The following is a 23,185-nucleotide window of genomic DNA, read 5'->3' on the forward strand; positions in this document are numbered from 1 at the left end:
TTCCACATCCTAGACATTGTCTCTCTTGCCTGTGAGATTCCTGGCGCTGAAGGCAATATGGTTCAGCTTACCAGCCAGCTTGTGTTTTCCCCTCCTTTCTCTTTCTGCTCTCAGCTGGATTTGCCTGTTCTGTTTTTTACATGCGAGCCAACCGCACCTCTGACCAAACTGTCATGGTGAGTCCCAGCCTTTGCCTTTCTAGCCTGAACCCTCCCAAGCAGGACTGGACCTGAAGACCATAGTACTTACAGTGGCATGCAAAAGTTTGGGCACCTCTGGTCAAAATTTCTGTTACTGTGAATAGTTAAGTGAGTAGAAGATGAACTGATCTCCAAAAGTCATTAAGTTAAAGATGAAACATTTTAAGCAAGATCAGTGTATTATTTTTGTTTTGTACAATTTTAAAGTGGAATAAAGGAAAGGAGCTCCATGCAAAAGTTTGGGCACCCCAAGAGATTTGAGCTCTCATAACTTTTACCAGGGTCTCAGACCTTTAATTAGCTTGTTGGGGCTATGGCTGGTTCAGTCATTGTTAGGAAAGGCTAGGTAATGCAAATTTCACAGCTTTATAAATACCCTGACTCCTCAAATCTTGTCCCAACAAACAGCAGCAATGGGCTCCTCTAAGCAGCTGCCTAGCATGCTGAAAATTAAAATAAATGATGCCCACAAAGCTGGAGAAGGCTACAAGGAGATAGCAAAGTGTTTTCAATTAGCCGTTTCTTCAGTCTGTAATGTAATTAAGAAATAGCAGTTAACAGGAACAGTGGAGGTCAAGTTGAGGTCTGGAAGACCAAGAAAACTTTCTGAGAGAACTGCTCGTAGGATTGCTAGAAAAGCAAATGAAAACCCCTGTTTGACTGCAAAAGAACTTCAGGAAGATTTAGCACACTCTGGGGTAGTGGTGCACAGTTCTACTGTGCAGTAACACCTGCACAAATATGACCTTCCTGGAAGAGTCATCAGAAAAAAACTTCCCCTGCATCCTCACTACAAAATTCAGCGTCAGAATTTTGCAAAGGAACATTTGAACAAGCCTGATGCATTTTGGAAACAAGTCCTGTGGACTGATCAAGTTAAAATGGAACTTTTTGCCCCAATGAGCAAAGGTATGTTTGGGGAAAAAAGGATGCAGAATTTCATGAAAAGAACACCTTTCCAACTGTTAAGTACGGGGGTGGATCAATCATGCTTTGGGCTTGTGTTGAAGCCAGTGGCACGGGGAACATTTCACTGGTAGAGGGAAGAATGAATTCAATTAAATACCAGCAAATTCTGGAAGCAAATATCACACTTTTTTTTAAAAAAAAACAAAAGCTGGAGATGAAAAGAGGATGGCTTCTACAACAAGATAATAATCCTAAACACACCTCACAATCCACAATGGACCACTTCAAGAGGTGCAAGCTGAAGGTTTTGCCATGGCCCCACATTTCCCTGATCTAAACATCATTGAAAATCTGTGGATAGACCTCAAAAGAGCAGTGCATGCAAAGCAGCCCAAGAATCTCAGAACTGGAAGCCTTTTGCAAGGAAGAATGGGTGAAAATCCCCCAAACAAGAATTGAAAACCACAAAAAGAAGCAGAGGCTACTTTGCAGTTATTTAAAACTTCGTTGGTTGTTTTCCTCTCTAAAATGAACTTAAACTTTTCAACTCAATCTTCAATTCAACTCAGCCACTCACCTATTGACCAAAATGTAGCTTTTTTTTCCCAATTCATTTCCAAAACTGGTAAATATCTTAATGTGAATGGTTTAATGGAGAGGGTCCAGAGGAGGCTCATGAGAATTACACCCGGAATGAAAGGATTAACAAATGAGGAACATGATGGCCATGGGCCTGAACTCGCTAGAAGTTAGAAGCCTGCTGGGGGGGTGAGGGTAATCTCATTGAAGCCTATCGAATATTGAAAGGCCTTTGATAGAGAGGATGTGGAAAGGCTACTTCCTATAGTGGGGAGTCCAGGACCAGAGGGCACAGCCTCAGAATATAAGGATGTCCTTTTAGAAAAGAGATAAGGAGGAATTTCTTTAGCCAGTAGTGGTGAATCTTTGGAATTCGTTATCACAGACAGCTGTGCAGGCCAAGTCACTGGGTACCTTTAAATCAGAGGTTGATAGGTTCTTGATTAGTATTTGTCAAAGATTATGGGACACAAGGCAGGAGAATGGGGTTGAGAGGGATAATAAATTAGCCTTATTGGAGTGGCAGAGTACTTGATGGGCCAAATAGCCTAATCCTGTTCCTATATTTTACAATCTAATTGTTACCTTTATATTGTTTCGATAAATTTTTAAAGATTTATTTTTTAAGATGCGATGATCAGTTGCATTGAAGGAGATGAGATGTGTTCAGTTTTAAGTGTCACGTAGGATATTATTGCATAAGACTTTGTGCCTTCGGGGTAATAGAATTGCATGACTAAAAGGTTGATTCTAAAGGTTTGCCTTCTTCGTGATGGTGCTTATATGCTGGTCCCAGGACAGATCCTCTGATATGATTGCACCAAGGAATTTAAAGTTTAGACGAAGGAGAGAGAAATGTAGGGACAAAAGATTGTGAAAAATTGTGAAATTCAGCATTAATGTTATTGGGTTGAAGGCTACCTGGACAATATAATATGGGGAGACTTTGCGTGGTGGTAATCACTACTGGATCAGTAATCCAGAGACCCAGTTATATACTGGGGACATGACTTTGAATCCCACCAGGGCAGATGGTGAATTTAAATTAAAAAAAAATCTGATTACCATGAAACCATGTTGATTGCCATAAAAACCCATCTGGTTCATTAATGACCTTCGGGAGGAATCCTGCCATCCTTACCTGGTCTGGCCTATATGTGGACTCCAGACCCACAGTAGTGTGGTTGACTCTTAAAAGCAGAGATGGGCAATAAATGCTGTCTTAGCTGCTGGCTCCCACATCCTGTAAGTGAATAAATAAAAATAAAACTAGACAATATAAAGTGTTCTTCCAGTTTGCAAATAACCTGCCAAGTTCCTTCAGTTTGTTTTTGCAAAGGTTTAAACCTGTGTTAATTGAGTAGTTAACCAGTCAGCCAGTGGAATGTGAGGCAATCCACAGTGGGAGAACAGAGAAGCAAAGTTAGGCTACATCCCCACACTATGCCGGATAAATCTGTAACCGAAGCTTTTTCTCTTCGTTTTTACCCTCCGTCCACACTAAAACAGCGTTTTCGTCCCCCGAAAACGGAGCTTTTCAGAGACACCTTCCAGGGTGGGTTATTTTTGAAAACGTTGCTCGGGCAGATCAGTGTGGACAATGTAACCGGAGACTTCTGGAAATGCTATCAGATGGCAGCGTGCTATTTCATTGTTTTCTTGAATGCAACCTAACAATTTCAGAACAGATGGCAAAGAGGCTGAAGCCAGAAGAGTTAGAAATGTACTCACCAAATACTTTGACCCATAACTTACTGAATAAATAAGTATACTGTACTCACTTTGCCCTGTTTTCTGTCCTTGCTTGTATGAAGGTGGTTTACCTATTTATGCAAGTACTTCTCTGACAATAGATGTGTAACAGCCTAATGTAACATTGTATGGAAATACAAGATAACACTGATGCAGACATGTTTTATACATTTAACAGGGTGCTTTATTAATGCAACAGAGTTGGTCAGTTTTTCAATGTTCATCGTCAGCCGAGTCAATCTGTCATTGAACTCTTGTCGGTAGCCGCCATATGCTCCAGTATTTGTTTTTTTTTTAGTTTAAGTTCTCCTGCATGAGAGCCAACAGCTGTCTGTCGTTTTAAGTCTTTCTAGTCTGTAACTACACAAACATGCACATGTACGGCGAGATTCAACACCAAACATGTCGCTTGTTTTCGGTAGATGTGTCCTGCGCAGGAGGAGGAGATTCGCCGAAATCTCCGTTGCGGTGTGGATAGAGAGATTTCCAAAAACACATAGTGTGGACGCCTATTGTTTTTACTCGAAACCGGCGTTTTCAAAATTATCCGGTCTAGTGTGGATGTAGCCTTAGTAGAAAAAGACGTGAAATAAATTTGCAGTACAAAGGGATCTAGATGTCCTTGTACTTGGAAGAACAAACTTACCCTGCAGGTACAGCAAGTAATTAAGAAGGCTGATGGGATCGTGGCCATTATTGTAAAGGACCAGAGTGCAAAGATTTTGCTACTTTAGGAACATGATGAATAGAAGCAGGAGTGGGCCACTTGCCACTTGTACATGCTTCAGCAGTAAATAAGATGAAGGTTATCTTTACTTCTGTGGAGCGGCATGGTAGTGTAGTAGCTAGTGTAATGCTCTACAATGCCAGTGATCTGGGTTCAATTCTCGCCATTGACTGTAAGGAGTTTGTACATTCTCCCTGTGACTGTGTGGGTTTCCACCCATGTTACAAAGATGTATGGGTTAGTATGTCAATTGGTCACTTGGCTGTATTTAGATGGTGTGGGTTTATTGGGCTGGATCTAAATAACAAAAAGTAAATAATTTTATTTCCAATGTTACTTTTCCATATTCATTTATTTTTAATGTCCAAACATCTATTAATCCCAGTCTCTATCCTAACTGGGCATGGTGGGCTCGTTGGGCCAAACCACATCTCTAAATAAAATGAAATAAATAATTAAATACACGGAAAAACAGTGCCTTCGTCAGAAGCAGAGTCTGTTACAAATGCTAGCGTGCAAAGTAATGATGTTATTGGAAGATACTTAGGAAATGTCAGTGCAATGACAGTCGAAAGTGGATTTAAAAAAAAGACAACTATCTGGAGGAATTTTTCAGGAAAGGGCAGGTAGAGTAGAGATAAATCAGTGGGTACAATGGCTCTGGTATTTAATAAAATGTGAGGAGATTGTGCAGAATTATAGCACGTGGGATAAGACCATAAGATATAGGAACAGAAATAGGTCATTCGGCCCATCAAGTCTGCTCCATCTTTCAATCGTGGGCTGATGATCCAATTCTTCATCATCTCCACTCCCCTACCTTCTCCCCATACCATTTGATGCTCTGGCTAATCAGGAAGCCACCTATCTCTGCTTTAAATGCATCCAATGACTTGGCCTCCACAGTCACTCGTGGCAACAAATTCCACAGGTTTACCACCCTCTGACTAAAATAATTTCTCCCCATCTCTGTTCTAAATGGATGTCCTTCAATCCTGAAGTCATGCCCTCTTGTTCAATTCTGGGTAATGTGTTGGCATGGATTGAAAATTGGCACATAGATGGGAAACAAAGTAGGAATAACAGGGCTGCTGAAGGGTCTCAGCCCGAAATATGGACTGTACTCTTCCGTAGATGCTGCCAGGCCTGCTGAGTTCCACCAGCATTTTGTGTGTGTTGCTTGGATTTCCAACATCTACAGATTTTCTCTTGTTTAATAATGGCTTTTTCAGGATGGTAGATGGGTGACTAATGAGATACTGCAGGGATCAGTGTTTGGGCCCATTTATTTGCAATACATACATACTCTACAAAAGTCTTGGGCATATGTATTTTGCTCGGGTGCTTAAGACATTCACAGTACTGTAGTAGTTTTCTGTATCGCATTTTGCTGCTGCCACAAAAAGAATCAAATTTTATGACATGTGAGCGATGATGCTGATAAGTGTGAGGTGCTACATTTTGGTAGGAATAATCCAAATAAGACATAGATGGTAAATGGTAGGGCATTGAAGAATGCAGTAGAACAGAGTGATCTAGGAATAATAGTGCATAGTTCCTTGAAGGTGGAATATCATGTGGATAGGGTGGTGAAGAAAGCTTTTGGTATGTTGACCTCTATAAATCAGAGTATTGGAGTTGGGATGTATTGTTAAAATTGTCAATGGCATTGGTAAGGCCGAATATGGAGTATTGTGCACAGTTCTGGTCACTGAATTATAGGAAAGATGTCAACAAAATGGAGAGAGTACAGAGAAGATTTACTAGAATGTAACCTGGGTTTCAGCACCTAAGTTACAGGGAAAGGTTGAACAAGTTAGGTGTTTATTCTTTGGAGTGTAGAAGGTTGAGGGGGGGACTTAATAGAGATATTTAAAATTATGAGGGGGATAGATCGAGTTGACATGGATAGGCTTTTTCCATTGAGAGTAGGGGAGATTCAAACAAGAGGACACGAGTTGAGAGTTAGGGGGCAAAAGTTTAAGGTAACATGAGGGGGAATTTCTTTACTCAGAGTGGTAGCTGTGTGGAATGAGCTTCCAGTGGAAGTGGTAGAGACAGTTTTGGTATTGTCATTTAAAGTAAAATTGGATAGGTATATGGACAGGAAAGGAATGGAGGGTTATGGGCTGAGTGCAAATAGGTGGGACTAGGTGAGAGTAAACGTTCGGCACGGACTAGAAGGGCCGAGACGGCCTGTTTCCGTGCTGTAATTGTTATATGGTTATATAAACCTGATTCTGAGATGGGTCTCTATTGTGTACTAGAGTGGAAAGGGAGCAAGGAGAGGGGAACCATGATTGGGAAAAGGGGAAGGGAAAAGGCATTTTCTGCCACCGTTCAATCATGTCTGAATTTTTTTGCTTCACCCCATTCCCCATTCTCCCACCTTTTTCCTGTAATCCTAAATTAGGTTGCCACTAAAGACATCTTAATGGCATAAATTAAGTGGATAGACTTAATTTATCTCTCACTGAGATACATCCAATGACATTTTGTTTATAACCCTCAGTGATAAGAAATTCCAAAGATTTCTCTTCTCTCCTCCCCCCCCCCTCCCCCAGTTGAAGAAATTTTTTTCTCCTCTCAGTTTTAAAAGTAACACCTCAGTAGGTCAGGCAGCATCTATGGAGAAGAATAACGAGCTGACATCACGCAGTTCCTCCAGCATTTTGTGTGTGGGTTTCTAGCATCTAGGGAATGCCTTGTGTTTAAAGGGACTTTCCCTTATTCTAAGGCCATCTCCTCAGATCTTTGACTCTCCTATTAATGGAAGCATTATCTCCATGTCCACTCTATCCAGGAGGTTACCAAGGAGATTGAAGGAAAGGCAGTGGATGTTGTTTACATGGATTTTAGCAGTGCATTTGATGAAGTCTTACATGGGAGACCAGAAGGTTTTAGCCTAAGGCAAATTGGCTTGGTAACTTGAGATCGACAATATTATACTGACCCATTAACCTATTGCAAGATCTACCTAACCATTCAATCTCACATAGCTCTCCATTTTTACTTCATGTATTAGAAAGGTTTACCGCCTTATGGGGACCGCTTCCCCATATTCCATCCACTTAATTTATGCCAGTAAATTGCTGAATGTGGATGCCATTGAGATGTGTCCAGCTCCATGCGAGCAACTCTTCCACTGAAATGAGTACACTTACTGAAAGTGTGCCATGTCCAATCTGGAGAATGCTCAGTCAGTTATTCCTCAGCGCAATGCTGGGAAATCCGAGCAACACACAAAATGCTAGAGGAACTCAGCAGCCAACTGCAGCCGTCGACTGTACTCTTTTCCATAGATGTGGCCTGGCATTCCAGTACCAGATTCCATGAGGACCCTGAGATGAGTGCAGTGTGAGGGCGTGGATCAGATCCACAGACCCAAAAGCTCGGAAATTTATCTGCAGCATCGCTTGTGTTTATGCCAGGAAATCGGCTCTGCTGGGTCTCTGTAGCTTTTCAGCTTCCTCACTGGGTTTCCTTGTGGCAAAGAAGTCGTGCAGATGTTAAACTTTTGTTGGGATGTAGAATATACAAGTGGGAAAGTTATGATACAGATCTATAAAATATTAGGCTACATCTGGAATATTGTGTACAGTTTTTGTCACTACAGTACAGAAAGGATATGATCACCCTGGCGAAAGTGGAAGGGAGATTCACCAGAATGTTGCCTAAAATGGACTATCTCATTTATAAGGAGAGTTAGGATTGTTTTCCTTGGAGCTAGGAAGACGGTAAGGTGAACTGATAGAAGTGCTCAGATGTAGTAGAGGCATTGTTAGAATTGATAATAGTAAAACTTTCCCGTAAGAGGTATCTAAAAGCAGCACTACAGATTTAAAGTAAGGAGTTTGCCAGCAGAAGTAATGGTTACAGGTTCAATTTCCACATTTAAGAGAAGATGGGTGTGTGGGTGGGAGGGATATGGAGATCTTATCCAGGTATGTGGATCGGAGGGATATGGAGGTCTGTGATGCAGATGTGTGGGTGAGAGGGGAGGGATATGGAGGTCTATGGTCCATATGTTCTATGACTCTAGTAGGTGATTCAGAGGTGAAGAAGTTTTCTCCCCCCCCCCCCCCCCCCCCCCCTGCGGAACTTGGTTGGAATTTGAAGTGCGCTGTATAAGAGGGCAAAGTCCATCAACACTAGCTTTAAAGGATATGGATCAGGCCAGTAACTGGGATTGGTAGAGATCAATACTTGATGGCAGCATTGATGTTAATGCCTGAAGGACCTATTTCCATGTTGTCTGGCTCCAGGACAATTGAGAGAACGCTGCACCCCCTCTCACCCCCCCCCCCATCTATGGAGTGAAGAAAATTACAATCTAAATTATCTAGACATTTCTATTGGTTTAATCTACTGAACCAAGGTAGACATGTTTTTTATTTACTGTTATCTTATTTCCATACAAGCTGCATGTTTGCTCTGCTAAAGTCTACTCTCCAGAGACAGCTGCATGCTATGCAAGAATACACTGTGCTTTGGCAAAACGCGTAGCTTTGTATTCAGAGCCAGCACAAGTACTAAGTGACCTGTTACTTCAGTGGACGACTTCTGTCTTGTTACCTTATTAACTTTGAGTGTAAGCACAGTTTCTGTGAGACGACTCTTTGATTACCGCAAACACCTCTCATCTATAAGCTAAAGCCTACGTCCCCCTGTTAAAGTTCAGTCATATTCTTAGTGAGTTTTAATGGAACTTAGCACAGCACACAAACAGGCCCATTGGCCTGTGATGTTTTAAGACCATAAGACGTTGGAGCAGAATCAGGCCATTTGGCCATGGAGTCTACTCCACCATTCTGTACTGGCTGATTTATTATCCGTCTCAACCCTATTTTCCCTGTTACCTTTGACACCTGTTATGCCAAACTAATTAAATTAGTGATTAAATGCCCAACTAATCTTATCTCTTCTACCTACACAGTATCCATATCCTTTCATTTCCTACACACATTCTTGTGTCAGTCTAAGAGCCTCTTGAATAGATTTATTCTACTTGCCTGTACTAGGCTCCCTGGCAGTGCATCAGGTACCCACCATTCTGTATGTGTTTAAAAGAAAACTTGCTATGCACATCTTTGAACTTACACCCTGTCACCTTAAAGCATACGCTCTGTGGTATTAGACATTTCAACCCTGAGAGAGATACCAGTTGTCTGCTCTATCTCTGCCTCTGACAATCTTACAAACCTCTATGAGGTTCGCCCTCAGTTTGGAACATAGAACAGAACAGTACGGTACAGGCCCTATCCCACAATGTGCTGACCTTTTAACCTACTCCAAGATCAATCTAACCATTCACTCCCACATAGCCTTCCATTTTTTTCTTTCATCCATGTGCCTATCTAAAATTCTTTTAATTGTCTTTAATGTATCTGCCTCTACCACCAGCCCTGGTACTGTGTTCCACACGCCCACCACACTGGGGTGGGGGGGGAGGGGGGTGAAAAAAACACCCCTGACGTTTCCCCTATACTTTTCTCCAGTCGCCTTAAAATGATCTTCTCTTGCATTAGCCATTTCTAACCAGTGAAAAAGGTACTTGTTGTCCACTGGATCTATGCATCTCATTTTGCATTTCTATCAAATCACTCCCATCTTACTTTGCTCCAAAGAGAAAAGCCCTAGTTCACTTAACCTATCCTCATAAGACATTCTCTTTAATCCAGGCAGCATCGTAGTAAATCTCCTCTGCACCTGCTCTAAAGCTTCCACATCCTTCCTATAGTGAGGCGACCAGAATATTCCAGGTACTGAAGAGTACAATTTTTCTTGTCCATCGACTTTGTAAATTTTCCCTTAAATATAATGCTGCTATATGTTTAAGATTCTTTGTGTTAAGGTGGTTCACCTGCATATCTTACTGCATTTATTAGTCACTGTGTACAATCTTCAATGGAAACATGATTCACTAATCCTCTGTAAGACCTTAAGACCAAAGGACATAGGAGCAGAATTATCATGACTGATTTATTATCCTGTTTTCTTCCTGTAACCTCTGACCCCCCTTACTAATCAATCTTCACATTAAGTATACCAAGTGACTTGGCTTCCACAGCCGTCTGTGACAGTGAATTGAACAGAATCATCACCCTCTGGCTAAGGATGTTCCTCTTCATCTCTGTTCTAAAGGGACATCCTTGTATTCTGAGGTTGTGCTTACTGGTCCTAATTCCCCCACAATAGGAAACGTCCATTCTATCTAGGCCTTTCAATATTTGGTAGGTTTCAATGAGATCTTCCTCATTCTTTTGAACTCCAGCAAGTACAGTCCCAGAGCAATCAAATGCTGCTCATAGGTTAACACTTCCATTTATGGAATAATTTGTATGAACCACCTTTGGGTGTATGAGTCCAATCACAAACAAGAGCAAATCTGCAAATGCTGGAAGTCCGAGCAACACACAAAATGCTGGAGGAACTCAGCAGCCAACTGCATCCGTTGATTGTACTCTTTCCATTGATGCTGCCTGGCCTGCTGAGATCCTCCAGCGTTTTGAGCATGTTGCTCTGGATGTATGAACTTTTTTCTATTGTTTAAAGAAAATGGTAGATAATTTTGAAGCCCATCATCTGGGCACCCTATCTTGAGGACAGAAAAGTTCCTGTTGGCTCACCGAGTTTTGATATGTGTAGTTTATCCAGTGTTTGAAATAATTCCAGACTTGTCCAGATCTCTCCATTTCTCAGCCTTTCATCTGGGCCTACATAACTGTAATGCGTACACGACCGGCTGGTGTATGTCTAGCGGAAAGTTCGTCCACCCGCCAAACTGCGTCTCCCATATACGTGGATGCTGTGAAATGCACACTGGTACAAACTTGCACACACAATATCAAGCTCACACCAGGTACGTTTACAGAATACACTTTATGAATCTTACTAGAACTAAGTGATTAATAAAGATACAATATATATGAAAGGAAAGAAAATAAAGAAAAGGCGCGAAAACTTCTCAGAGTTCAGTCAATTAGTGCACATCGTTGGAGTTCAACCTATCTACTTCATGCCAAACCATCAATCTGCACCTAGATCATAGTATTGGTAGCAAAGCGGTTAGCATAATGCTGGTACAGAGCCTGAGACCTGGGCTCAACTTCCACTGCAGTGAGTAAGAAGTTTGTACATCCTCACAGTGCCCGCATGGGTTTCCTCCAGGTGCTCCAGTTCCCTCGCACATGCTAAAGACGTATGGGTTAGTAGGCCAATTGATCATATGGGTGTAAACGGAAAGAGTGGGCTTGTTGGGCCTGAAGGGCTTGTTATTGTACTGTATCCCTAAATAAATAAAAGTAATACCCTTCCCAATCATTTACTTATGCAAACATCTCTTAGATGTTGTAATCAAACTCATTTCTGCTGATAGCTCGTTCCTCTGACTGAAGAAGTTTCCATGACCTCTCGTTTTAGTTTCACCCAAACTCAGTTGAAAAATCCTGCTTGCTGTACTTTACCCTATCTATACCCCTCATAATTTTCTATACCTATATCAAATCTCCTACGTCCAGGGAATGAAGTCTTAATGGGTAAATGAAGCTGAACTGAGATCAAACCCGTGGATTAAGCTGTTGCATTCACAAAACAATGCCGCTAATGTCATTGCAAAGGCCTAGATAGCATGGATGTGGAGAGGATTTTTCCTATAGTGGGGGAGTCTAGGACCAGAAGGCACAGTCACAGATGAGGGGGAAACTTTAGTCAGAGGGTGAATAGTTTGTGAAATTCATTCCCACAGCCATCTGTAGAGAACAATTCATTGGGTCTATTTAAATCGGAGGTTGAAAGGTTCTTGATTGGTGGTTTCAAAGGTTATTGGGAGAAGGCATTGGGAGAAGGCAGGAGAACAGAGTTGAAAAGGATAATAAATCAGCCATGATAGAATAGCAGAGTAGACTTGGTGGGCCAAATGGCCCTATTATGCTCCTATACCTTACGATCTGGTGGTCTAAAATATCCTTAAGCTTTTTTTCCCACAGATGGCTAGGTAGTCTCGACTGAGATATTACATGAATGCAAGGAAAGTGATAAGTAAGTTATAAAACCAATGTTGTCTCTTTCAGACATGCACATTTTCTTCATGGCCCATCACCTGATACACATTTCGGACCCAAAGCCTCCATTCTGCAGAACTCCACTAGCATCGTGTAAGTAGAGAGCAACTTTTCCTTCTCCCAGCTGACTCTGAAGTGATGGCAGTCACTGGTTTGTTAACGAAAATATAAGAAGCATCGCAGATGCTAGAATTTGAAATAAAAATAGAAATTAACATTTTTGGATAAAGTGTGAACAATGGTCAATGTTAAATTGCAGCATGGATGGACAGGAAAAAGGAAAATACCTCTGATATAGTGAGACCAGGGCTGCCAGTGTTTATAGATGTATCTGTTTCATAAATTAGGGCATTTATAGAAAGAGAACCAAATGCGGACTAGGTGATCATTTTACGGGGCTTGAAGTTCCAGTTGCTTCTGAATTTAATTATCCAATCCCATACCTAATCTGAATGATCTCTTGCAACCAGCACTGGACAGGCCACACTTGGACTATTGTGAGAAACAATGAGAGGACCATTTGATGGCTCTAGGCCTGTATTTTCTGGAGTTTAAAAGGTTGGTGGGGGGGGGGGGGGGCTCATTGAATCCAATAGAAAATTTAAAAGGCTGAGATAGAGTGGACTTGGAGAAGATGTTTCTTATAGTTTGGGGGATCTAGCACCAAGGGGAACAGCCTCAGAATAGAAGTATGCCCCTTTAGAACAAAGGTGAGGAGGAATTTCTTTAGCCAGAAGGTGGTGACTCTGTGGAATTCATTGCCACAGATGGCTGTGAAGGCCACATCATTGGGTATACTCAAAGCGGAGGTTGATATATTTTTGAATAGTAAGGGCGTCAAAGGTTATGGGGAGAAGGCAGGAGAATAGGGTTGAGAGGGATAATAAATCAGTCATGACTGAATGGTGGAGCAGACTTGATGGGCTGAATAGCCAAATTCTGCTCCTTTGTCTTAATAAAGTCCATGGACTTTTGTAATAAAGTCTTAATAAAGTCCATGGACTTTTGTAATAAAGTCCATGGACTTTTGTAATAAAGTCCATGGAGAATGCTGGCATCCCTGACAGTCACATTGTGTCTGCTGAGAGAGAAAACACAAGCTAACATTATAAATAGACAACTGGTGCAGCAGAGATGATAATATATCTGAAATTGCTGAATTGCTAGACTAAAGATGAGATGCTATAGTCCCAAAGTTTGTGCTGCACCTCACTTGAACAGTTCTGGGTGTCCCAGATCATTTAGATTGGGTGTGGGAATGGGCTGGACAACTACATGGATAGGTAGTTCAAAGTTTCAGAATGTATTATGAAAGTACGTACAGTGGCATGCAAAAGTTTGGGCACCCCGGTCAAAATTTCTGTTACTGTGATAGTTAAGTGAGTAGAAGATGAACTGATCTCCAAAAGTCATAAAGTTAAAGATGAAACATTCTTTTCAACATTTTAAGCAAGATTAGTGTATTATTTTTGTTTTGTACAATTTTAGAGTGAAAAAAGGAAAGAAGCACCATGCAAAAGTTTGGGCACCAAAGAGATTTGAGCTCAGATAACTTTTACTAAGGTCTCAGACCTCAATTAGCTTGTTAGGGCTATGGCTTGTTCACAGTCATCGTTAGTAAGGGCCAGGTGATGCAAATTTCAAAGCTTTCTCAATACCCTGACTCCTCAAACCATGTCCCAACATTCAGCAGCCATGGCTCCTCTAAGCAGCTGCCTAGCACTCTGAAAAGTAAAATAAATGATGCCCACAAAGCAGGAAAAGGCTATAAGAAGATAGTCCATTTCCCTCCAGCCTATGACTTCCCAGCTCTCTACTTTATCCCTCCCCCCACTTCTTATCCCCCCTCGACCATCCCATGTTACTTCACTCCTGATGAAGGGTTTCGGCCTGAAACGTCGTTATTACCTCCTCCCATAGATGCTGTCTGGCCTGCTGAGTTCTGCCAGCATTTTGCGTTTTTTAAGAAGATAGCAAAGTGTTTTCAGGTAGCTGTTTCATCAGTTTGAAATGTAATTATGAAATGGCAGGTAACAGGAACGGTGATGTCAAGTTGAGATCTGGAAGACCAAGAAAACTTCCTGAGAGAGCTGCTCATAGGGTTGCTAGAAAGGCAAATCAAAACCCCCGTTGGACTGCAAAAGACCTTCAGGAAGATTTAGTAGACTGGAGGGGTGGTGCACTGTTCTACTGTACAGCGACACCTGCATAAATAGGACCTTTATGCAAGAGTCATCAGAAGAAAACCTTTCCTGCGTCCTCACTACAAAATTCAGTGGCAGAAGTTTGCAACGGAACATCTAAACAAGCCTGATGCATTTTGGAAACAAGTCCTGTGGACTGATGAAGTTAAAATGGAACTTCTTGGCCACAATGAGCAAAGGTATGTTTGGAGAAAAAAGGATGTAGAATTTCATGAAAAGAACACCTCTCCAACTGTTAAGCATGGGCGTGGATTGATCATGCTTTGGGCTTGTGTTGCAGCCAGTAGCACAAGGAATATTTCACTGGTAGAGGGAAGAATGAATTCAATTAAATACCAGCAAATTCTGGAAGCAAACATCACACCATCTGTGAAAAAGCTGAAGGTGAAAAGAGGATGGCTTTTACAACAGGATAATGATCCTAAACACACCTCAAAATCCACAATGGACTACCTCAAGGGGCACAAGCTGTAGGTTTTGCCATGGCTCTCACAGTCCCCCAACCTAAACATCATTGAAAATCTGTGGATAGATCTCAAAAGAGCAGTGCATGCAAGACGCCCCAAGAATCTCACAGAACTAGAAGCCTTTTGCAAGGAAGAATGAGCAAAAATCCCCCAAACAAGAATTGAAAGACTCTTAGCTGGTACAGAAAGTTTATAAGCTGTGATACTTGCCAAAGGGGGTGTTAATAAGTACTGACCATGCCGGGTGCCCAAACTTTTGTTTTGGCCCCTTTTTTTGTTATTTTGAAACTCTAAAAGATGAAAATAAAAAAAGTAATCTTGCTTAAATATAAAATAAATGTGTCATCTTTAACTTTATCCCTTTTTGAAATCATGTCATCTATTACTCGGTTAGCTGTTCACAGTAACAGAAGTTTTGACTGGGGTGCCCAAACTTTTGCATGCCACTGTATATGTCATCATTTACTACCCTGCGATGCATCATTTTGTGGTAGGTATAAAGAAACACAAAGAGTCAGTGAAAAACTACTCACAAAGATGAAGAAACAACCAATATATAAAAGAGGGCAAACTGTACAAATGCAAAAAAAAAACCCCAAATAATAATAAACAAAAAAGTAATAAATAATATTGAGAGCACTAGTTGTAGAGTTTGTGAAACTGAGTCCAGAGGGTTTGGACCTCAAACCTTACAAAGTGATCACCTAATGTGCACTTGGTTCCTTCAATATAGAGAAAACCACATCATGACCTTCAGTAAAATAGAAGTGCACATGAATTTTTGCTTTGCCTGAGAGGACTATTTGGGTTCCTGGATGGTGGGAAGGGACAAAGTATAAGAGAAGGTGCTGCATGGGGGAGTAATGTGAGAAAGAGTGGTAGATGGAAAAGAGAGAGCAGGAGGGAAATGTTCCGATTGCAATGTTGATGCTTCCTTCTGACAGTGCAATTTAAAACTGACTCGTTTTCTCAAATTTTCAGTTTGGCTGAAGGGTCCTTGACCTGAGGTGTTAACTGTTTATCTGTCCACAGGTACAACCTGACCACTTAGGCAGTTTTGTTATGTTGTTGGATTGAGTTTAATTACTGCAGTTTTACTAACTTATCTGAGAGTCTCTGAATGATTCAAAAAGGATCTAGTGCTTTCCTGGCGTATATGACAAATAAACTCTTCTTGGGCTTCAAGTCGGGTACAGGTATCAATTATAACTGGTATTTTGAAAACAAACTCTACCATCTTCTTCAGGGGTGATGCCTGGGCATGTCTAGTCAATTGGTATTTATACCGCTGTATTCTGTCATCGAAATGTTGGTTATAATGGAAACCTGTACTCAACTTGAAACCGGAGAGGAGTTTATTGGTGGTATAGCAGTTTATCACCTTCTATATTTTTCATTACCCATGTGATGTCATTGTTTTAGTTATGTAGCCTATTAACTAATTTAATAGCAATTTCCCTTATCCATAAAAGTGGTAGGTTTTTCAGAAGCTCTATCTTTTATATCTTTATTTCTTTGTCTTTCATCCCTTGGGATTAATTCCTCTCAGCATTGTTTCTCAGCTCCTTATTTAGTTTGCTTAGTATTTGTGTTTGTACTCTGAAATAAACTGAAATATTGGAATTAAGACTGCACGCCATTCTTGTCTCCTGGAAGAACCCTGAAGATCAGAAATTAAACAGTACCTGTCTCGAATTTTAGTATCCCCACCATTGTTAGCCACCCTTATTCCTCACTTGTCCATCTGTTTCCTTTTCTCATTCACTTAAAGCAACTCTTAAGTGTTGGGTCATGTGTGATATGTTTCTTGATAATATTCCTGTGAAAACTGTTGTGTTTTGCAGTTCTAAAAAAAATATTGTTGTGAGAATTCTTTTAGAGGAGAGTAAATATTGATTGAAAATCACCATCGAAAATGTTATTTCTGGATTGGAGTATGCTGGAGTATGTTCTGTATTTGCATGTGTAATTCTTTATTCCTAATTCTCCAGGCATATTCAGGATCCAACAAGTCAAAGGTTGACTTGGGACAAACCACCGACAAACGTACTGGTCATCAAAAAAGTCAAGGATGAAGCTCTTCTGGAACCATTCAAGGAACTGTGCACTTTTCTCATTGAGGTGACATAACATATTAGTGTGCATTCTCTGTTATCATAGATTTTCCTGTGAACCTGTGTGTTAAGTTGCTGCAAGAAGGGGAAAAGGTAGTGGAGATTGAGAATGAAATGGTGAATGGTCCCATCAAAATGTTGGAATGGAGCAATGGACATTTGATCATAGCAGCAAAAGTAGAGGATAACCCATGAGAAAGCTGAGGAAGAAGGTGGAGATGAGAGTGGTGGGTGCCTGGAATTTGCTTCTTGGGATGCTGGGTGGCAGAAACTAATTAGAGGCTTTCATAAGATGTTTAGATGGGAACACGAATGGGGAAAACGGAAGGATATGGACATTGTGTAGGCAGAAATTTGTTCAATGCCTTAGACATAGTTCAAATTTGTTGTCATTCAACTGTGTACATGTATACCGTGATATTAAATATAGTTGTAGACCACAGTGTCAAGATGCACAATAGTTGATGTCAGGTGGGAACTAGAGAAAGGAATTCAATGCGGGACATTGACTTTCTCCAGAGAAATTGCCTTGCCGGCAGAGTACGTCCAACACTTTGTGTTTACAGCTTTGATTTTGCTTTTTCAGTACATTTTCATCTGGAGAGTGGGGTGTCAGGGATGTTTTTACATTTTGGAGATTGATTTTGTTGGATTTTCCAGTCACTTGAAATCTTGGAGAAGCTGTCAGCTTTAATCTCTAACCATTGCCAAGCTGAGGTGAGAACAAACAGCTAAATGTACAACAAATGGGCCATTCAGTCATTCAAGCCTGTTCTTCTGTCAAGTTTTTATTCAGTTTTTGGTCATTACACATGTAACCAAATTTTGATAATGATATTGATAATGTATATAAACTACCTTATGTATTTATAATTATTGTACTTTATCTTATTGTGTTCTTTAGCTTGTTTTTTTTGTGCTGCATTGGATCTGGAGTAACAATTATTTTCTCCTTTGCACTGGTGCACTGCAAATTAATTAAACAATCTTGAATCTTGTAAGGGGCTTTGGCATTTTGCCATGTTAAAGATGCAGTATAAATTAAGATTGCTTTTGCATAATCAGATTGTGCATATTGTAAGTTGATTCCATTTATATCTTCTCCACATTCTTTGAATCTGTTAGCACCTCACTCTATTCTGGAATCACAAATCATGTGACTCAATCTCTGATTTCTAATCTTGCTTTTACAGATGAGTCATGAATTTTGCCATAATTTTCTGTTGCTTCTGAGAAGCAGCAAAATATCGAAGGTGTATTAATGCAGTGTCAAATATCAACTGTCAATAACCTGGGGTGGAGGTCACTGTTAATCTAAGAACTAATTGGTCTCGCCACATAAGTACTGTGGCTACAGAGCAGCTGGGAGAACTTGTGACTTGCAGAGAGTCTCTCTTCTGACATTTTGTGGCCTTTCATCATTTACAAGGCAAAAGTCGAATGCATGATGCACAGGTCTTTACATGTCTGGATGACTTCAGGAGAAATGTGTCTCCTTTTCACCCACTCATCGTCAACAACTCGACAGTTAGCTTCGCTTTTACATTCAGGTTCCTGGGCATCATTATTTCGCAATACCTTATGGGAAAATTTTATCTCCCACATTAACAAAGGCTCAGCAGAACAAATTGGTGCAATTCTACACTGCCATCATAGAGAGCATCTGCGCATCAGCCATTACTGTCTGGTTTGGTACAGCATTCTCTCACAATATACAAAAACTACAGTGAATTGTCACATCAGTAGAAAAGGTTGTAGGCTGCAGTTTGCCATCACTGCAGGACTTGTATGTGTCCAGGACAAAGAATCAGCCAGGAAAGATCATTGTGGACACTACTTACCTGACAAACTGCCTTTTCCAATAGCTCCCTCCTGGTAAGTATTATAGGGTTACTAAAACAATAAAAACATGCCATCTTAAAAGTTCCTTACCAAGGTGATTAATCAGTTCAGCGTTCTAGATAGCCACCCTCACCCCCCTCTTTTACCTCAGTCACTACACTGCTCTGTAAACACTTTAAACCATTTTTTATAGCAAGTCTATAAAACACCGATGGAGAATTAGGCCATTTATCCCATTGAGTCTGCTCCTTCATTCTATCATCGCTGATTTATTATCCCTCTCAAATACATTCTCCTGCCTTCTTTCTGTAGCCTTTGATACCCTTACTAATCAAGAGCCTATCAAACTCCACTTTAAATATACCCAATGACTTTGCTCCAAGCTACCTATAGCAATGAATTCTACAAATTCATATATTGTCAATACATAGGGATATTTATGTATTTATGCATATTTTATCCATAGTCATAATTTAATCCATAAATTTATTTTTATATAATTTTTTATAATGCTGTTTTTGTTGCATGTCTCAACACCACACCTCAGCAAATTCCTGATACACGTAAACATATCCAAAAATTTGGACACCATAGACAAAGCTTCCTGCTTCGTTGGCAGCCCTTCATCTCCCGGAATATTCAGTCTTTCCATCAATGTAGCTCAAAGGCTGCAGTTTTCATTTTTCTTTCAGGTAGTGCATCCTATATTATAACTTGATATTCCAACAGTACCTCTTAAACCAGAGACCTGATTGCAAGGGTGGGGGTGGACTGGAATTCGTAGCCCAATGGTCTAGGACCCTGGGTTGGTGTGGGGGTGGGGGGGGAATAGAGTGTTCTGGAGGTTGTGGCCCAAGGCTCGAGGACCCTGGTCAGTGTAAATGAGGGGGGAGGGGGTGGTCTGGAAGTTGTGGCAGATGGTCCAGGGCTCTGGGTCATCAGGGTTGTGGGAGGTGGTCTGGAAGTTGTAGCCCGATGGTCCAGGACACTGGGTTGGGGTGAGGTGTGATTGGTCTGGAAGTTGGAGGCCCGATGGTCTGGTACCCTTGGTTGGGGAGGGGGGGGAGGTGGAGTGTTTTTGTCTGGAAGTTGGAGGCCTGCTGTATACAAGTCTGGGCCAGGGACTGGAAATTGGACACCTAGAGGTGGCCTGCCTTGGGATTGGAACCTGTCTATGTGTGTCGGCAGGTGGTTGGGAAAGAGAAAAGGGGCTTATTTTGTTATTGTTCTGTTTTGTTGCTGTGATTGTGTTGTTGGTGGTGGTGTTGTTTTGTTGAACATGTGGACATTCTATGTTGGCAATGGGAAGTGTGTTGAAACTTACGGGCTGGCCTCAGCACATTCTCGGGTTCTGTTAGTTGTTAATGCAAACAACACATTTCAATGTACATTTTAATGTACATGTGATAAATGAATCTGAAGAAAGACAAGGATGGCCGGTGCATGGGTCCCCCTTCAAGTTGCATGCATCTGTATTTGGATATATTGCTTCATTGTGACTGGATGTAAATCTGAGAAGTTCCTAGAAGGAGTTTCATTGGGAATATTACAGCATTTAAGGTGGCTTAACACAACCTTTTCAAGGGCAGCTCATGATGAACAAAAAACATTTTTTCCAGCTAAGCCCTGATTCTGAAAGGGAACACTGGAATTAAAAGGTGTCATGGTTCCATTTCTGCCTTTCAAATCATGTTCAAGTTCATTGTCATCCAATCTTATTGCCAAAAGAAATGACATTCTTCTGGGCCAAGTTGCACAACGCAGGACATGACTCGCACACAGCACAAAGTTAATATTACCACAAGTAAACTAACAAATAATAAAAGATATTCCCGAAAGTTGGTATTTGCATAAAGTGCATTTATGACTCAAGTTAAACAGTAAACAGTTATGCTACTGGTGCTTCATATGTGATGAGACCTGGTAATGATGCTAAAGATAAATGCAGCATGCTGCCTATTTGAAACTTTTGAAAAGCCTTACTCTTCTTAAGCCCATCATCTCTTCTGAAGCTCACCAGAGTCCTTTGTCCTGGGCTCCAATCTTCCCCGGTGTAGCTCATCTTCTAGATCCTTCCTCTCCCTGGAGTGAGATCTTTTGAACTTCTGTTGGCATTTCTATAGGTTTGTGGTTTTATGGGATGGGGTTGCTAGCCCTGTTTTGCAGCCTGGCTGGGGACTGTCCAAAGTGAGGTTAGACGCCTCATAAGCAGTACTTCATATCTCAGTTGACCTCTGACTGTGAATATGTATAATAATATAACTTATTTATAGAGCACTTTTTCATACAGATGAAGTAGTTCGAAGTGCTTTACAATGGGATATTACAATTTTACTTCTCCAAACACGTCAAGTTTCCTCTGCCTGTGCAAGCCTGGAGGAATACTTTATTTTTGTGTTAATTCGTAGGTCACACTTGTTCCCCTCTTCCATCCTACCTTCTCTCATCGTCAGCTTGAGAGAATCATGACGTAGTGTTCCTAGCCAGCCTCTGTTGGGGCAGAATTATTTCTCCTTTAGAAGAAGGAAAAGCCGACAAGTGGATTGGTAACCGGTGGAAAATGATGTAAGGTAATTGGCAGAATGGACAGGGGAAGACGAGATAAATTGTCCTTGTCTTGTGAGCTGGGGTGCATTGTCTGGAAGAAAAATGGAATTGGATCCAATAGTAATTTTTCGGAAACAACTTGTCTAAATGCTTGAGCGCCACTGTAGCATAGCAGTTTGCGTGACCTTAATAGAGCTCAGGGCATCGGAGTTCAGAATTCAATTCCGATGTCATCTGTAAGGAGTCTGCATGTCCTTTCTGTGGAATGTGTGGGTTTTCTCTGGGTCCTCTGGTTTCCACCCATAGTCCAGAAATATATCAGTTTGTAGGTTAATTGGTCAATATAAATTGCCCTGTGATTAGGCTAGGGTTAAATCAGGGGTTTCTGGGGGCTGTGGCTGGAAGGGCCTGTTCTACACTGCATTTGTAAATAAATAAAGTAAAATAAAATAAAAATGAAAATTTTAAAAGGGCTCTGGGGCAAGAACAGGGGAGTGAGGTACAATGTTGCACGTTTAAAAGGGCTATGCAACTGAGTAAGACTAATCAATTAGTTAAAACAAAATTCTTGAGGTAGACTCTGAAGCAATGTTCTCCTCTTTTTCCCCATGCCTTTGTATATCCAGGAGAAACACTTGGTTGTATTTGTTGAGAAGAAAGTGGTGGACGATGCAGCGCTTGCTAAAGATGCAGACTTTGAGCGCATCAGGCGGCAACTTAGCCCCTTCCGAGAAGGTGAGATGATAGGCACGGGTACCATCATTGTGTAGATTTATTTAAAGAGTAAATGTAGCAGTTATTAATGTAATATTTTGAGATATGGGTGTTGGTAGGAAAATCAGACTTTACTGTCTTTGCTTGAGTGCTGTTACATTAGGGTGTAGAATTGTTATTTTCCTTTTAGTTTAACTTTCTTATCCTTGTATTTTTATATAATCTATATACATGTAATTGCGCAGTGTAGTCTCCAGTAATTACAGTACAGTTACTCTGTATTTTTCTAGAAGCTTCAAAGTTTTTTTGCAGCAGAACTCACGCCCCACTTGAATCTTTATTTTATTGGTTAATTGTTATCTCTGGAATTAAAAACAATCTTTAGTTTGACATCACAACTTATTTCTAGTGTCTTTCTTTTTGTTTGTTCTTTGATCTTGTAACATGGCCAGAACCACCAAGTTTTATGCCTCATTCTTGTCTCCCAAAGAAACTCAGTACTAGTATCACCAGATCAAACTGTACTCTTAAGGTGGCCAACTTGAATTGCTGTGTTCATATGATCAAGGTTTGTTTCTCCATCCCTTAGCTGAACCATTGACTGTAGATGAGCCTGTGATATAAATTCTATTTTATTTTTTTCATTTAGCGATCCAACCTAATGAGCCACACTGCCCAGCAACCCACCTCTTTAACACTAGCCTAATAACAGGACAATTTATCATGACTAATTAACCTACTAACTGGTACATCATTGGACAGTGGAAGGAAACCAGAGTACCCGGAGAAATCACACACGGTTCATGGGGAGAATGACAAGCACCCTACAGACAGTGCCAGAATTGAATTTCGAAGTCCGGAATGCACCAAGCTGTAATAGCATCTCACTAACTGTTATGCTAAAGTGGCGCCCAATAATTCTCTATTGTCTTTCTTTGGGCATCAAGAAATCTGGGGAGATTTCATGACCCACTGAAGAAAAGAGTAGCATTCCCAAAGGCCTAGGCACTACGAGTGGAATGAGGAACATGAGGGGAATGATTAGATAAGAAGGAAAATGGGCATCA

General features: G+C 40.9%; 1 protein-coding gene across 8 annotated transcripts in view; it reads left to right on the forward strand.

The window, feature by feature from the left end:
- Positions 1 to 23,185, forward strand: part of LOC140725773 (NAD kinase-like) — a 111,529-nt gene that overhangs the window by 20,215 nt on the left and 68,129 nt on the right. For 7 of the 8 annotated variants that reach the window (XM_073041662.1, XM_073041661.1, XM_073041666.1 and 4 more), the window contains exons 3-5: positions 12,240 to 12,323; positions 16,893 to 17,022; positions 22,031 to 22,139. In XM_073041662.1, the coding sequence (XP_072897763.1) occupies positions 12,240 to 12,323; positions 16,893 to 17,022; positions 22,031 to 22,139 (323 nt within the window). Of the gene's footprint in view, positions 1 to 10,881; positions 11,030 to 12,239; positions 12,324 to 16,892; positions 17,023 to 22,030; positions 22,140 to 23,185 lie in introns of those variants that run through there. The other variant, XM_073041667.1, reaches the window with a different exon arrangement.

This window comes from Hemitrygon akajei, chromosome 3, assembly GCF_048418815.1.
Source record: "Hemitrygon akajei chromosome 3, sHemAka1.3, whole genome shotgun sequence".
Lineage (NCBI taxonomy): Eukaryota > Metazoa > Chordata > Chondrichthyes > Myliobatiformes > Dasyatidae > Hemitrygon > Hemitrygon akajei.